Source organism: Sebastes fasciatus, chromosome 8, assembly GCF_043250625.1.
Source record: "Sebastes fasciatus isolate fSebFas1 chromosome 8, fSebFas1.pri, whole genome shotgun sequence".
In the NCBI taxonomy this organism is placed as follows: Eukaryota; Metazoa; Chordata; class Actinopteri; order Perciformes; family Sebastidae; genus Sebastes; species Sebastes fasciatus.
The window spans coordinates 12,074,840-12,089,414 of record NC_133802.1 but is presented as its reverse complement, the minus strand read 5'-3'; the positions used below and the strand labels follow the sequence as shown (position 1 = coordinate 12,089,414).

Here is a 14,575-nt window from a genome sequence, read left to right as displayed (position 1 = left end):
TGGTGTATGACTAAATACCTGCGAAACTAATGGCATTCACATCAGCCTCTGCTGTACAGTGGCATGTGTAATGTTCTACATGCCAGTTTTTCTGTTAAATTTAAAATAATTAAAAAAAAAGACTGGAAATGGGTTAATGTTGAGTCATCAGGTAGGAATCATAGTATTTTGGATGTAAACAGTGGTTGTTTTTTTGTGTCTTATTCTGTTTGTACAAGTTTCTCCCATCAATACTGAATAGACATTTTGGGAAACACCTATGTCTGAACTGAACACATTTCTTTTTTTCCCAACTGAATATAACTCACATTTACTTTAGCTGTGTGGGCGTCCCTGGATCTCTACACCACTTCCCACTGCTGACTGAGCATGTCCTGTTAGATCTGTGTGTGTGTGTGTGTTAATGAGAAGCGGGAGGGTTTAGACTCCTGGCTGCTTGATTGCTCAGATAGCCGTCAACATCAGAGCTGGAAGGAATCATCTGGTGTCTGCAGGCTTCACACGGAAAACTCTCCAGAAGACAGCGAGGCCTCAGGAGGGACCTGCCCTCTTCATCTCCACTACACTCCTCATCACAACAAGGTACGGTAGAGTCCAATTCTATATTTTTTGGAGATGTAACAACCTGTTTCCACCTTAACTTTCTATATGAAAGAGGAACTCACATCAAAGTATGTTTACTGCATATGTGAAAAAGTGTTTTGTGGCTCCAGAGAAAAATGGCCTCAAGTGATGTCACTTGAGTCAGCATCATTTGGGTCTTAAGTTTGACAATGAAAAAAAAAAAAGGCTTCTGTGTTTATGAAGTTAGAAAGCGGTGAGCTTACCAGACCTCCGTAGCCCATTCCTTATCTCTTATTGAGGCTACATTAGCCGCTACAAGCATAATCGCCAACCAAACTGTCGGCGGTTGAGTTGCATTGTGGGTAATGTAGGTGCCATGTTTTGACAAGGAAGAAGAATGCATGCAATAAAAGAATATATACTTTTTAAAAACTGTCCATAGGAATGTTATAGGAATGCTAAATCGGCAGAGTAGCTACTCTTTAAATGAGCAAGTATGCCATAAATGAACAAGTATAACTTTGATTCTAAACAAAGCCAAATGTGCACTCACAGCATGATGCTGGTTGTGAAATCCCTTTCTAATAATCTGTTGTGGTTTTAGTAGCCACTTCTCAAAACCATTTGAGTAACATTTCACCGCAGCCCCCCCCCCCCCCCTCCTCCTGTGCTTCTGTTATGTAACGTCTGAAAACATAATCAGATTAACCGCAAAGTAAATCTGAACTCTGTCCAGATATGAAACAGTTTTCCTCTGCTTTTCACTCCAGACCATGAGCGCTCACGAGCACAACGTATCGTCGGACCACTTAAATGGCACGCCGTGGTTTATCTTTGAATGCACCCTCCAGCTGGACGCCGCCGGAGACTACCGGCGCATCGCCCTCTTCCTGATCTACCTTTTCATCTTCATGGTGGGCCTGCTGGAGAACGGGCTGGTCATCTGGGTCAACTGGCGCCGACGCCACTCGGCCAACGGGGTTCTCTTCTGCATCATCAACGTGAGCCTGTCGGACCTGATGGTGATCGTCATCCTGCCTTTCTTCATGATGGAGGTGACCATGGACAAAGTCTGGCTGTGGGGACGCTTCCTCTGCAAGGTCACCAACCTCATCTACGTGGTCAACTTCTACAGCAGCTCCTTCTTCCTGGCCTTCATGACCCTGGAGCGCTATCTGTCCCTGACCAGACCCTCGTTTCCCGCCTTCTTTCCCGTGGTGGGCCGGCGCCGCTGGCTGCTCTGCGGAGGCCTTTGGGTGCTCTCGTTGTTCCTGGCCCTGATGGAGAACGTCCACGTGGATATCCTGGAGTGGGACGAGCCGGGCTGCTACATGCTGCCCGAGCACAACTTCACCGAATGGTTCGTCTCTGTGGCTTTCCTTTGCCTGATCTTCCAGTTCCTGGGCCCCGCTGCCGTCATCATCACCTGCAACGTGCTGATTGCTCGTGCAGTTCAAACGGCGCCGGACGTGCAGGGCCGGCGGGACGTGTGGCTGGTGCACGTGTACTCCCTGGTGTTCGTCGTATGCTGGCTGCCCTACCACCTGGTCATGTTCCTGATGATCATAGACGACCTCGACCCCATGCTCTTCAGCTGCAACGCGGTAGATATCCTCTACTTCTCGTTCAGCGTGGTGCAGGGCCTGTCTCTGTTCCACTGCGTCGCCAATCCCATCCTCTACAACTTCCTCAGCAAGAGCTTCCGCAACAACCTGATCAACACCGTGGTGAACTACATACCCAGAGAGGACCAGCTGGTAGCAGGGATCCAGCCCAACGCTGCCAACGGAGGCGGGGGAGACCCGGAGAAGCAACGCAAGCTAAGTAGCGCCAGCACCAGCCAGTCTGATATTGGATCATAAAAAAAGAAGCTTCAGGAGCGAGACGTTTTCTAAGTGAAGAAAGATTTGACAGAACTGAAACCAGTCTTGGTGCTTCAGAATACAGAGGCAAAGATTGAATGTATCATCTCACTCTGATCATAGACTTATTGTGGTGTTTGTTACGCAACTGATGGGCTCACAGACACCTACTCTCATAATCCACTTCCTTTTTTTTTTTTTATTATCATGTATCTGATCACAGTTTTAAACTGAGGAAGGCAGGAAATGTCTGACCTGTTTTTTTCCCCCTAAAGGCTGCTCAACTCCCACAGGAACTCATGGCAACCTCTCAAATCTCATGGCACAGGAGAAGAATAGTGCCACACCAGGAATGTGTGTAAACAAATCTGCTGTCAGATAAGAGCACATAAACATCCCTTGCCAATGTGAAAATGTAACGGTTTTATTTCATTACAAATCGAACAGATAAATCATAATTCAAAACACACTATGCGTATTTATCTGTTCTTGAATGCCGCTGTAGTCTGCATGTGCTGTAATGTGGTTAAAATGCAATAAAACTCCACCAAATACGTTTTTTATCCATTTAAGCTGCAGAACCAGAGTTTGTACTTGATCATAAAAGCAGAGTAGAGCGATGAACACACTTGGGGACATGTGTTTATTCTACTGAGACGCTTTGCTGTTCTTGCACTTCGCTATCTCCCTCCTCGCAGCCTTTATTACTTTATTTACTTCTGTTTTTCTGTCTCCATCTGGAATGTGTCACGTTCAACAGTTTCAATGATAAGAAGGCAGAAAAAGGAAAAGGGGTTGTCTGTCCACAGATGGCACAATAGCAGGAAGAGACCGGGCTTTAAAAAAGGGCAAAGGTCACAAGCCCCCTGGAAGCAGGAGGTTCACAAAACTACGCAGATTTCTGCAAGTTCATCACTGAAATTCTGATGATGGATGGATTTTGTTGTCCAGGACACTTTAGACCAGTTATAGAGCTGAGATTAACCACTTCCACAACTGGTGTTCAGATAACACTTTGATTTTAAAGGAAACTAAAGAAATGATCATTGTAATTATGAACAACATAATCATTTAAAGGTTTAATCTGCAAGAATTAACTAAAAAACAATGTATAGACTGACATAAAAAGAATCCCTCTCAATCATCACTTATGCCCCACAAGAAGTGTGTGGTGGTGTCTGTTTCTGCAGAGAACGTTAAAAAAATAGATGTATAAAAAATGAGATAGACAGACAGGCAGGTGTTGGCTACTTGACTACCATTCAAACTATGATAGGCCTGGCATGTCATCGTTGTAGTACACTCAGAAAAAACAATCAATTATCAAGATGGGGCGGGAAAATAATTTTCCCAAGGTGCTAAATGCGAGATTGGGAGCATTTCTATTGCCTCCGACGGCTCTCAACATGGCGACAGCTGAGCCGGTGGCTCGTAGCTAACGGTGCTAACAGTGCAAACAATGGCAAAACTGCTGACAGAGGTAACAGTGTTGATCTGTTGCTTCCGCAACAGCGCTGTCGGTTGGGACGGCGTTATCAGCTGTGACCGCCGACATTACTCCTCTATATCCTTACATAGCAAATAGATGCATTATTAATGCCCTGGATATTGTATAGAGCACCTTTAAAGTGGGTGGCAAAATAACCAATGAGGGAACCAATGTGCAGTGTTATCTACAGTACATGACAGACCAGTAGCACCATTAGCAAGATCACAGCAGATCCACTGCACCTTCTAAAGCCTGAATATGCACTTATATCTTCAGGACGTAGGTATAGCAGGCCCAGTATGTGGACTAAAAGAGACATCGCATCCTTTGTCCCACGCAGCATTCAGCTGCTTAACAAGCTCTGATCACTTCCTCTGAATTTGGAACGCACTTAAATTTGCACCTGATGTCCTTTATCGATTTCCCAAACTCTGCTTTTTATAATGTTTTTATGATGGACAATATATCAATATCGTGACATGAGACTAAATATCGTCTTAGATTTTGGATGTCATAATATGGCATGTGTTCCTGGTTTTAAAGGCTGCATTACAGTAAAGTGGTGTAATTTTCCCATACCATACCTCTTCTATCATTTGCATTTACCCACTTAGTCATCATATCCATTTTGCTGATGATTATTTATCAAAATTCTTATTTGTGTAAATATTTTTGTAAAAGCACCAATAGTCAACCCTACAATATCGATATTTGATTTTCTCCATATCGCCCAGCCCTAAAGTCATGTATGGTTGTTGATGTTCTTTTGATATTCTTTTATGCTCTTTGTACAAAGCAAATTCCCCTAGGGGCAATAAAAGTTTCATTCATTAATTTCATTTAAAGGAACAGTGTGTAACATTTTGGGGGATCAATTGTCAGAAATGGAATATAATATTAATATGTATATTTTGTTTAGTGTATAATCACCTGATAATAAGAATCGTTGTGTTTTCGTTACCTTAGAATATCTATATATAGTTCCTCTTCACAGAGTCCGCCATGTTGCACTGCCATGTTTCTACAGTATCCAGAACGGACAAACCAAAAACTGTTAACTTTTCCTGCTTGGGCCGTAGTAGATAACGTTACTCGCTCCCGTCGCCACCACTCTCTCTCTTGCTTCACCACTCACTTCCCACACACACACAGTCTGGGCACTGGGTCGGCTCCAAATGGCTCTAGAGAGGACCATTCGCGTTTTCACGTCTGCCACCGTAGCTCTCCAACATGCTTGGCACACGAGAGAGGCTTCAGTTGGTTGCAATCTCCTCACCGCTAGATACCGCCAGATCCCACACAACACTCCTATTAAAAAGGTCTTCAAAAACAGATTGATACATAATTTCGGGGTGATAACAGTCTTCCGAGAGGCATTATTTTTATTCATTTCAAAAACAATATTAAAAAAAGCAAACATTCATGAACAGATTTAGAAACAGATAACGTATAAAGGCATAAAAACAATAAATAGTTACACTGCCATCATAAATATGAGGTAAGACACAGATATCACACAGGAACCGTGATGGGCACTTAAACATTTCTACTGCACGACATGCTCCACACGCTCTAAAAACAAGTGAATACAGCATGTGAGAAAGCATTCAGAAAGACGCCTCTTCAACATCAAAAAACAGGTTTTTATGTTTCAATGACGAATTAAATCTCTGTTACGCGACTGGTCATGTATCTGGAGTGAAAAATTCAACTTTGAAACACATAAAAAAGTGTGAAAATAGTGACTGCAATTATAGGAAAATAATTTCTATGCTACAATGAAGTGCTACTTTAAGAACAGTGTTAATTATCAACCACTGACATGAAAACCTATCCTCATATTTAAGTTATAAAGATACAGACTTGTTCGGAGGAGATTAATACGAGCGGAGCACTGCGCGGCGGTCGACGAGCCACAAGCTTCCTTTCTTTCACTGACATAGAACAGGATACACTGCCACCACGTGGCTTCTTTTTAATCTTAGTTCAAAGAGACCCAACAGGTCGACTCTATGAACAGCATCTGACAGATAATAATATGTCATCTACATTCTAAAAGTCTAAGTCTATTATAAAGCTGAGGTGATTGACAGAAAAGTAATCTGTTGTTTAAGTCATTTATCAAACAAAAATGCCAAGATTCTCGAGGATTCTCTGAGGATTTGCTGTTTTATATCACTATAAACTGACTTATCTTTGGGTTTTAAACCGTTGGGACAAAACAATCAATTTGAAGATGTCACAATATTCTTTTAAAAACAACTGATTTATCAAAAAAGGAATCAATAATAAAAGTATTCATTAGTTTCAGCCCTATTCTATTGTATGCAGTATGTGGTCCACGACAACCGGACACAGAGGAGGAATCAGACAGAAGGAGAGGGACGAGGAGACACATCAGGTGTCCACGTTGGGCAGCGGTTCTTTAGAGTGATCGTTGTACATGAAGGTCTGCTCGATGTTAAAGTCCGGGGGCAGGTGCTCCGTGTGGAGCTCCATGTGCGACGACACCAGCTTCAGCGTGGAGAAGAAAAGGCCGCAGACGGTGCAGCGGTACATGAGGGCGCCGGCGTGCGTCTTCAGGTGGCAGATCATGGTCGAGCGGCCTCTGAAGAAGCGCAGGCAGACTTTGCACTGGTAGGGTTTCTCCCCGGTGTGGATGCGGAGGTGGTAGGTGAACTCCCCCGAGTGGGCGAAGCATTTGCCGCAGTAGCGACACCGGTACCATTTCCCGCGGACGGCTGTTGCCCCGACTCCCCCGTCCTGCCCTGAACTCCCATTGGTCAGGACCCCGGAGGGCACGCTGTGTAGCGCCCCTTGAAGAAACTTGTCCGATAGGCTGAAGCTCATCCCCAGCCCCAAACCCATGTTGCTCATTTTAATGAGGCCGCCGACCTCCCGTTGAGAGGAGGAAGACGGAAGGCACTCCAGAGCCTGGTCAGCTTTACGTTTGCCGAACCAGCCCTGACCCCTGACCCCCCCGCCTCCCCCCAGGGACTCGGTGGTGTGCAGGCTGAGGTGGTACTGGAAGGCAGAGGCGGAGCGGAAAGTCTGCGGGCACAGGAAGCAATGCAGCTCGTCCACTCCCGCCATACCGCCTCCGCCGACCCTGTACGCCCTCAGCGCCAACTGCTCCCTCTCCTTAGCCGCCGCCTCCTCGGCGTGCGTGGTCATGTGTCTGTCCAGCATGGAGCGCTCTACGAAGCAGCGGGCACAGTGTGGGCAGGTGAAGACGGGCAGAGAGAGGTGGGCGAGGGCGTGCCACAGCAGGGAGCACAAGGAGAGCTGTGGGAGGTGACACACACCGCAGCTCAGGCTCTGGGGACACACGTGGCTCAGCAGGTGGTCTTTGACCGTCTGGGAAGGAGGTAAGAAACACAAAATACATGTGAGATCTCATGAGAGAGTAGCAGGCGGTTAAAGAGAAACTCCATATTCTTATTTTCTCTCCATGTTACTGTCAGATGTCTCTTTGAGAAATCTGTTTTCAGATATTACTTATACAAACAACAGACTCCTCTACATACTGTATGTTCCATTTTAGCTACTGTAGCTTTGCACTTTATTTGCTGGTACTTACATTATTCTAAGAGGAAAGAAACACCTGAATGCAACAAACACACATTTTCTTGAAAGGGCCATACTGTATATACAGTATATACACCATACTAGGGCTGCAACTAACAATTATTTTCATCATCAATTAATCTGCCGATAATTGCTTTGATTAATTAATAAATTGTTTGGTGTATAGAATGCCGGAATATAGTGAAAATACCTGTTACAATTTAAGATATTCAATTAGCTGCACATCTAACACCTCAGATAAATGTTTTTTTTTCCAGCTTCAAAAAATGTTAATCTGATTAATCTATAATCAAAATAGTTGCAAATTAATTTTCTGACAATTGACTAATTGAAAATTTGTCTCAGCTCTACACCATATACTTTGAATTACTGTACACAATTTTACAAAGTGTATGTTGACAATATTTTTACAGATCACTGTGCCAGCCATTAGTCTTAGTTAATTTCTTGCCTGTGGAGAATTAAAACCTGTCTGAGACTGACAATAAATCCCAATTAATACAATAAATTAAAATTAAATTAAAAATTCATTAATTTACACACCAACATGTTTATTTACTTTCTTCTTTCTTTCTTTCTTTTTTTTTAATCTTATTTCATTATTTTTATATTAATTTGATTTTTTTAATTGTTGGGTATTTTATTTCTGTTTCATTCTCTATACATTTAGTGGCCAGATTTTATTACATTTGTATTGCTTTGAATTGTTTAATCTTTATTTTCCCATGTAGAGCACTTCATTTTTATTTTTTTGCAGCTAGAACCCGGCCTACCCTCCACCAGAGAACACACGTTAAATGTCCACTAACCTGGAAGTCCTTGCTGAGGGTCTTGGCGCACACGGCGCACTGCAGCTCTGGGTCGAGGCTCTGGCTGCTGCTGGTCAGCGCCCCCTGTGGTATTGTGTAACTGCAGGCTGTCTGGCGGTGGTGGCGCAGCAGTTTGTTCTGGCTGCAGAACTGCATGTGGCACATGTCGCAGGTGAAGAGCTGCACTCCGACGTGGGACAGAGAGTGGGTGACGCCGGCGTCGCGGTCCTGGAACGAGGCCCCGCACACTCTGCAGAGCCCCAGCTCCGTCAGGTGGGTCTCGGCGTGTCTTCTGATGGCATCCGGGTCTGCTGGGAGAGGCACTGCGCAGGCTTTACATGGCAGCATGTTCCCCGTCACCTGCAGTAAAAAGCATTATTACTGTTGTGTGGACTCACGTTTATCTGAAATGTTTTTGTGCAGACTAGTACAAACATTACCTGGCTGCTTGAGTGCTCTCCATTCTCCACGTACACAAGCTCGTCTTCATCCTCCTCCTCGTCTCCCTCCTCCATGTAGTTCTCATCGTCGCTCAGCTCGATGATCTCGCCTGCCAGCTGTCTCCACTGCTCCTCCTCTGTTCCCTCCATTGCTCCATTCCCTTTCAGAGCCTCCCTCTCCTCATTCTCTTCCTCCTCCACCTTTTCAAACATCGGCCTGCCGCCCTCCACTGATACCACCTGCAGGTCGCCGTGAGGCTCTCCTGAGGAAGACGTCGGGGTGCAGGCCTCGGCTCCGAGCTGAGCCGAGGAGTCGGGGAAGGAGCAGGAGTCGGACGGTGCGGCATCGGCAGAACTTCCTGCGCTCTCAGAAACCATTTGTCCACCTGTGTTTCTGTCCTCGCAGCCGCCTGCTGCCTCCTCTTCCTCCAGCCCCGGCTCAATCTTCAGCTGGAGAGAAGACACCGTGGGCAGCACGGCGTCGCACTGACTGGAATGGCGGCTGGTTAATAGACTGTGTCCTCCTGGTAGTGGTTGATCCACGGACATCTGCCCGTAGCCGATATGAGACTCCACGTCTTCTACCTTCAGGCCCAGAGGCAGAGTCCCAGTGTGAGCTTCGTGGCTGACCCCAGTTGCCCTGGTTTGGAAGAGAGGCGAGGGGGCGGCAGCAGGGGTCGGGGCAGCAGACGAAGACAGAGAGGAGCAGGAGGCGGCAGAGGAACACACAGACGACGCAGAAACCGCACTAACGGCAGCCGCTGTGGACGCAGCAGCCGCGACCATGCTGGAGTCCAGCGGGAGGTCTCCAGGACTACCTGGTTTACAGTTTGCAGACACAGAAGCCTGCAGGTCCGGGAAGGTAGCGTGACAGGCCCTCACCAGTTCACTAACGCCCAGCCTCTCAGCCAGCTCATACAGCACCCCGACATCTATGAGATCAATCAAGATCTCCCCCGTGTAGACGAACGTCAGCAGCTTCTCAAAGTTGGCCGGGGAGATGAACTCCAGAGAGAAGGCGGGGGTGGACGAGGCTGCAGCCCGGGTGAACAGGTTGCGGAAGTACGTCCCGGCGCAGGCCAGCACTGCACGGTGCGCTGCGAACGTGCGGTTGCCGACTTGCAGGACCACGTCACAGTAGCGGCGTGATTGGCGGCAGCTGTTGAGCTCAGCGAGAAGGCTGGCAGCGTGGCCGGGACCCTGCAGCTGGATCCTCATCCCTGCTGCAGCTCCTGGTGCGCTATAATCCAACTGCAGGAGCAGAGAAGACGGTCAAGTCAGAGCAGAAGTTGAATAATATACTGTAACATTTTCTTTCTTTCAGAATGATACGTAAGGGATAATGTACAGCGAGCCGGTCATTGTTGCCGCTAGCTGTACATTATCTCGCTTATTACACGGCTACTTACTTAAGAAATCAATATTTTTACACAAAAACGGTCCGCCAGAGTCCGACATCAGAGCTGCGCCCATAGCAACGGTCTGTTATAGAGAAATTAAAGACCGCAGAACGCCGTGATTGACCAATCAGAATCGAGTATTCAACACAGCTGTGTAATAAACTTCCGTAGAGTTGAATGTGCAGTCAAGGCCTAAGAATTTATGTTCAGTTAACTGTCACTAGGGCTGCTACTAACTTTCATTATTAATTGAACTGGTTTTTTTTATTGTCTATAAAATGTCAGCAGGGTATCTGCACATTTTTAAAGTACAGATTTAATGACTTTTAAGACTTTTTGAATACTTCTAAAAGGAAAAAATACTACCATTAATGCAGCAAAATAAACCAACAAATTAGACTACAGTATACAGAGTTATTGAGTTTTATTGAATTTGAAAATATTCAGTGCACATTAGCTAATTCACTCATTCATTGACAAAAATAAAACTGTATGGCGGTAGACCCAGTCCAAAGGAGCACAATGTCCCCTAGTATTTACCATCACATAAACATAAGAGGGCACTGTAGAGACACCTTAACAACCCAAATAGTCACTACAACCTTTTGACCTCTAATCACAAAAATCTGTACATTAGACGATCTCAATTTGTTCTACACAAGTGCAGAGAACATTTAAAGTATGCCTGGGTAAAACACACTACTTTATTAACTTACTTATATTATCACTTATAAATTTCCTTTTATATTATGCTGCATGTGGTGTCCTCTTTAAGTGAGCAAAGTAAACACTTCCTTGTATGAAAATTACTTGGTAATAAATAGCATTCTTATTCCAAGCTAATAACAATGGGTCCAGGTTTAACATAACTGTAGCAGAGTGCATGGAAAGGAGTTTTTAAAAAAGGAAGTCTGAACAAGTCAGACCAGATATCAGGTATTAAAAATACTCCACTACAAGAAAAAGTCTGTTTCGAAAAGTTTGCAAGTATTAGCATCAAAATATAGTCAAAAGCATAAAAAGAAAAAGTAGTACTCACTGTGCAGTGTGTTTTAGTATTAAATATGATGTTTTGGGATTATTATTATTATTATTGCTGCATGAATGTGTATGTTGCATTTTACTGCTGTAGATGTTTAAAGTTGTGCTTATTTTTAACCCCTTTATATACTGTTGGGTAGTTTAATCTGCAGCAACGCATCATATTCTATAAAATCACCATATGTTTGTAGTATAGTCGTCCTGTGAGAACAATGCATCTCTAAAAAGTCAACTTTTCATGGTGTCAGAAAAGATAGCCCTGTTTCCAGCTTTGTGATGATGTATTTTCCAGATAATCCAAGAGGCTTTTTTAAATAGTTTATTTATCTTAAGAAGTAGGAGATGGCTTTGCCAGAGTGGGTAAATCATCTCTAGTATGTAACGTTAAAGTCCACAGACTTTAGGACGCGTGTTCTTTGCAGATTCCTTTGGAGTATCCAGTTTTTTTACGACCCATTGTCCCAAGTTTGGATGTTTTACGCATAGCTTTTACGCGTAAAAGCTCATACGAATCGCTGGATAGTTCCAGCCAACCACCATGTATGTTGTCCTCCAACCTCTTCTCACTTGATTCACATTTAATTACCCGTGCCCGCGCCTGCATTGCTCTACTTGCTCTCCCGGCGTCGTGCGTGTTCTCGGCTTGTTCAGGTTTGTTCCTTATTGCCGCCGCAGCCCTCAAATGGGAAGCTGAGTAAACACGCTCTTCTTCTGGGTTAAAGTACAGATCACAGTCACACAGGACGCCACGTCACTACCGCCACCTAACGTACAGGATAACAGGTATTGGTTCCACATTCAGAAATGTAAATTTACCAAATAAAAAGTAAAAAAATATTTTTTTTTGTATTTATGAAAGAAATGGACTTATATCTGTCAACAATTCCTTGCTCACAAAACAAAAAAAGCAATGAAAACAATGAAAGTATGTAATATCTTTAACGTTTTTAAGTGAAATTATTGTCATACTTTTGCGTGGTCTTTTTTTATTATTATTTATTTGTTATTGTTTTTTTTATTTATTTTTATTTTATGTTGGTTTTGTTTAATTTCTGTTGTCCTTTTATGTTTGGCACAGCTCTTTGTTAGTGTTTCCGCTATGCTTCTTTTGTATGTAAATGTTTTTAATGTTGTCTGCTGTTACTATGAATACTGTCATTTTGAAATAAAAAAAACAGGTATTGGAAATTGCGGAAATGGTCATTGTTGTGGGATATAAAATACTGGTAAAACATCAAATTGACTCGCTCATTCATTCTGCCCCAGATCTAATTTAATACCCCCCATCCTACACTTTTATACATTCTCCCCAGCCAGGTGAATACAGTAAACATTAACTATAGATACCAACATGAAACTCCCCCAGTAAATTACTTACATTAAAGGTCCCATATTATAAAAAAGTGAGATTTTTTTTTTTTATAAAGCAAGCTTAAGTCCTATATAAATACTGTGAAAGTATCTAAACACTCAATCCACAGGGAAATACACACAGCCCGTATTCAGAAACTCTGCATTTGTAACAAGACGTCAGGATTTCTGCCCATTCGTGATGTCACGAATATACAATATTTAGACAATTTACGCAGATTTAAACGTAAACATTCTAAATGTGTTCTAGTTTATTTCCTGGTTGCAGTCAAGGCCCATTGAAGGAGGCTGGGACACGCGTCATATCTTTGGGGATATGACACATGCGCAGTAAAATCTGGTCTGCTCTCGCTGAAATTGAGCCAATCGCAGCGCACGAACGCAGCTTCAGTTACACTGCGCATGTGTCATACCCCATACCCCAAGACCCATGTACGACCGTGACCCAGCCTCCTTTCCATAGGCTTTGGTTGCAGTGTATGTGAATGACATCAGCTGACAGGAAGTACACATGGACCCAAGCTGTTGCCTAGCAACGCAATTCTGTTGCAATTCCGTCAAAATGCGCTAAAACGGAGCGTTTCAGACCGAGGGTAAATACAGGTATATTCAGGCCGACAGTGTGAGGAAAATAAAGTTTGTTTTTTTTAACATTACAGCATTTAAACATGTTCTAGTAGAAACACCAAATACAAGTATGAACCTGAAAATGAGCACGATATGGGACCTTTAAGAAAATCCTTTTTCTTTTTACAAGTTTTCTGATAGAGGAAAACACCCATCATAATTTCCCAAAGCTCAATGTGAAGTTTTAGAATTTGCTTGTTTTGTCCGAACAACAATCCAAAACCCCGAGAAATCAAGTTTACAATGACATAAAATAAATTACAATGACGTCACAATATCAGCAGGTGACTCAAAGGTCAAAACAGAGTTTGTCCCTGCAGCCAAAGAAGAACTATTAAAAGTCAATAAATACCACAAACAAGTCAGAAATCTTGGTGTAGTCACCTAAATTTCAACATCCACTTTAAGGCAAATACAAAATCAGCCAGCTATCATCTAAAAACAGATATGAAAAGCACTCTTTAACACTTTAAAGTCCTCACCAAGAAGACCAAGAGAAAGTGAATCACATCACTCCAGCTCTCTGATGTTGACTCTGGCTTCATTACACATCATAAAACACGTCAACTGTAAAGAAAACAGTAACAATTGACACAATTTAAAGCCCGAATCTACCATGATAGATGGATAATTATCACCATTTAACACAGAATCCCTTATACACCAAATAATACTTATTAATATCAAATCATTACTTATTAAATAAATGAAGCTGTCTCATTATATATAACACACATGCATGTTTCCAGTGAACCGGTGTGTCACATCAGCGTTTTGTTGACATGTTTTATACTCTTGACTTCACATGTTAGAGACCGTTAATTCAACAAGAAGCTAACGGAGCTTAGCCACGTTTACCCAGAAAACACCTTATAACAACTCTGTTCACTGAATCAGACAGGCTTTACACACTCATTCATAACAACTAAACCCTGTTTTTACTGTCGCCGGTTCGTTTGTATCATTATTATGACTTACCCATTTAGAAGACGACGAATACTCCTCTCTTTTATTATGTTTTCAGAGGGAGTCTGGTGGACGTCGGAGTCGCATCTTGATGATGTATGTCAACAAAAGTACACGTCAGGCGCCTCCTACAGTCTGGTTGAGGCACTGCACTGAGGAGAGGCTCAGGCAGATGTGTACAGATGCTGTGAAACAACTATAGCAGGGGTCAGCAACCTTTACTATCAAAAGAGACATTTTAGGCAAAAAAAAATAAAATAAATTCTGTCTGGGGTCGCAAAACATTTGAGCATTGTGACGAAGGTAACACAGTTTATAGTCTAGTAGTTTATATGCAGTTAGGGCCAAAGTGCAGATGTACTACGGAGTATGAGGGCCACATTGAGGGGAAAAACATCTGAGATTTACAGAATAAAGT

General features: G+C 43.3%; 2 protein-coding genes across 4 annotated transcripts; one reads left to right on the top strand and one right to left on the bottom strand.

Annotated features, from left to right (window-relative positions):
• The first annotated feature begins 202 nt into the window (after nucleotides 1–202).
• Nucleotides 203–4,747, top strand: ackr5 (atypical chemokine receptor 5). Its single transcript, XM_074643423.1, has 2 exons — nucleotides 203–582; nucleotides 1,335–4,747. The coding sequence occupies exon 2, from the start codon at nucleotides 1,338–1,340 to the stop codon at nucleotides 2,424–2,426; it is 1,089 nt and encodes a 362-aa protein (XP_074499524.1). The 5' UTR covers nucleotides 203–582; nucleotides 1,335–1,337; the 3' UTR covers nucleotides 2,427–4,747.
• A 513-nt stretch (nucleotides 4,748–5,260) lies between these two features.
• zbtb39 (zinc finger and BTB domain containing 39) lies at nucleotides 5,261–14,326 on the bottom strand. 3 transcript variants are annotated; one of them, XM_074643422.1, is made up of 5 exons: nucleotides 10,563–12,345; nucleotides 10,162–10,514; nucleotides 8,753–10,003; nucleotides 8,313–8,672; nucleotides 5,261–7,272 (listed from the first exon to the last, which is right to left on the bottom strand). In XM_074643422.1, exons 3-5 carry the CDS (start codon nucleotides 9,968–9,970, stop codon nucleotides 6,313–6,315), a joined length of 2,538 nt encoding a protein of 845 aa, XP_074499523.1. In that variant the 5' UTR covers nucleotides 9,971–10,003; nucleotides 10,162–10,514; nucleotides 10,563–12,345; the 3' UTR covers nucleotides 5,261–6,312. The 3 variants fall into 3 exon arrangements, with proteins under 3 accessions (XP_074499523.1, XP_074499522.1, XP_074499521.1); XM_074643421.1 differs by lacking the exons at nucleotides 10,162–10,514; nucleotides 10,563–12,345 and adding an exon at nucleotides 14,170–14,326; XM_074643420.1 differs by lacking the exon at nucleotides 10,162–10,514 and having other exon boundaries at nucleotides 11,780–12,138.
• Between the last annotated feature and the right edge of the window lie 249 nt (nucleotides 14,327–14,575).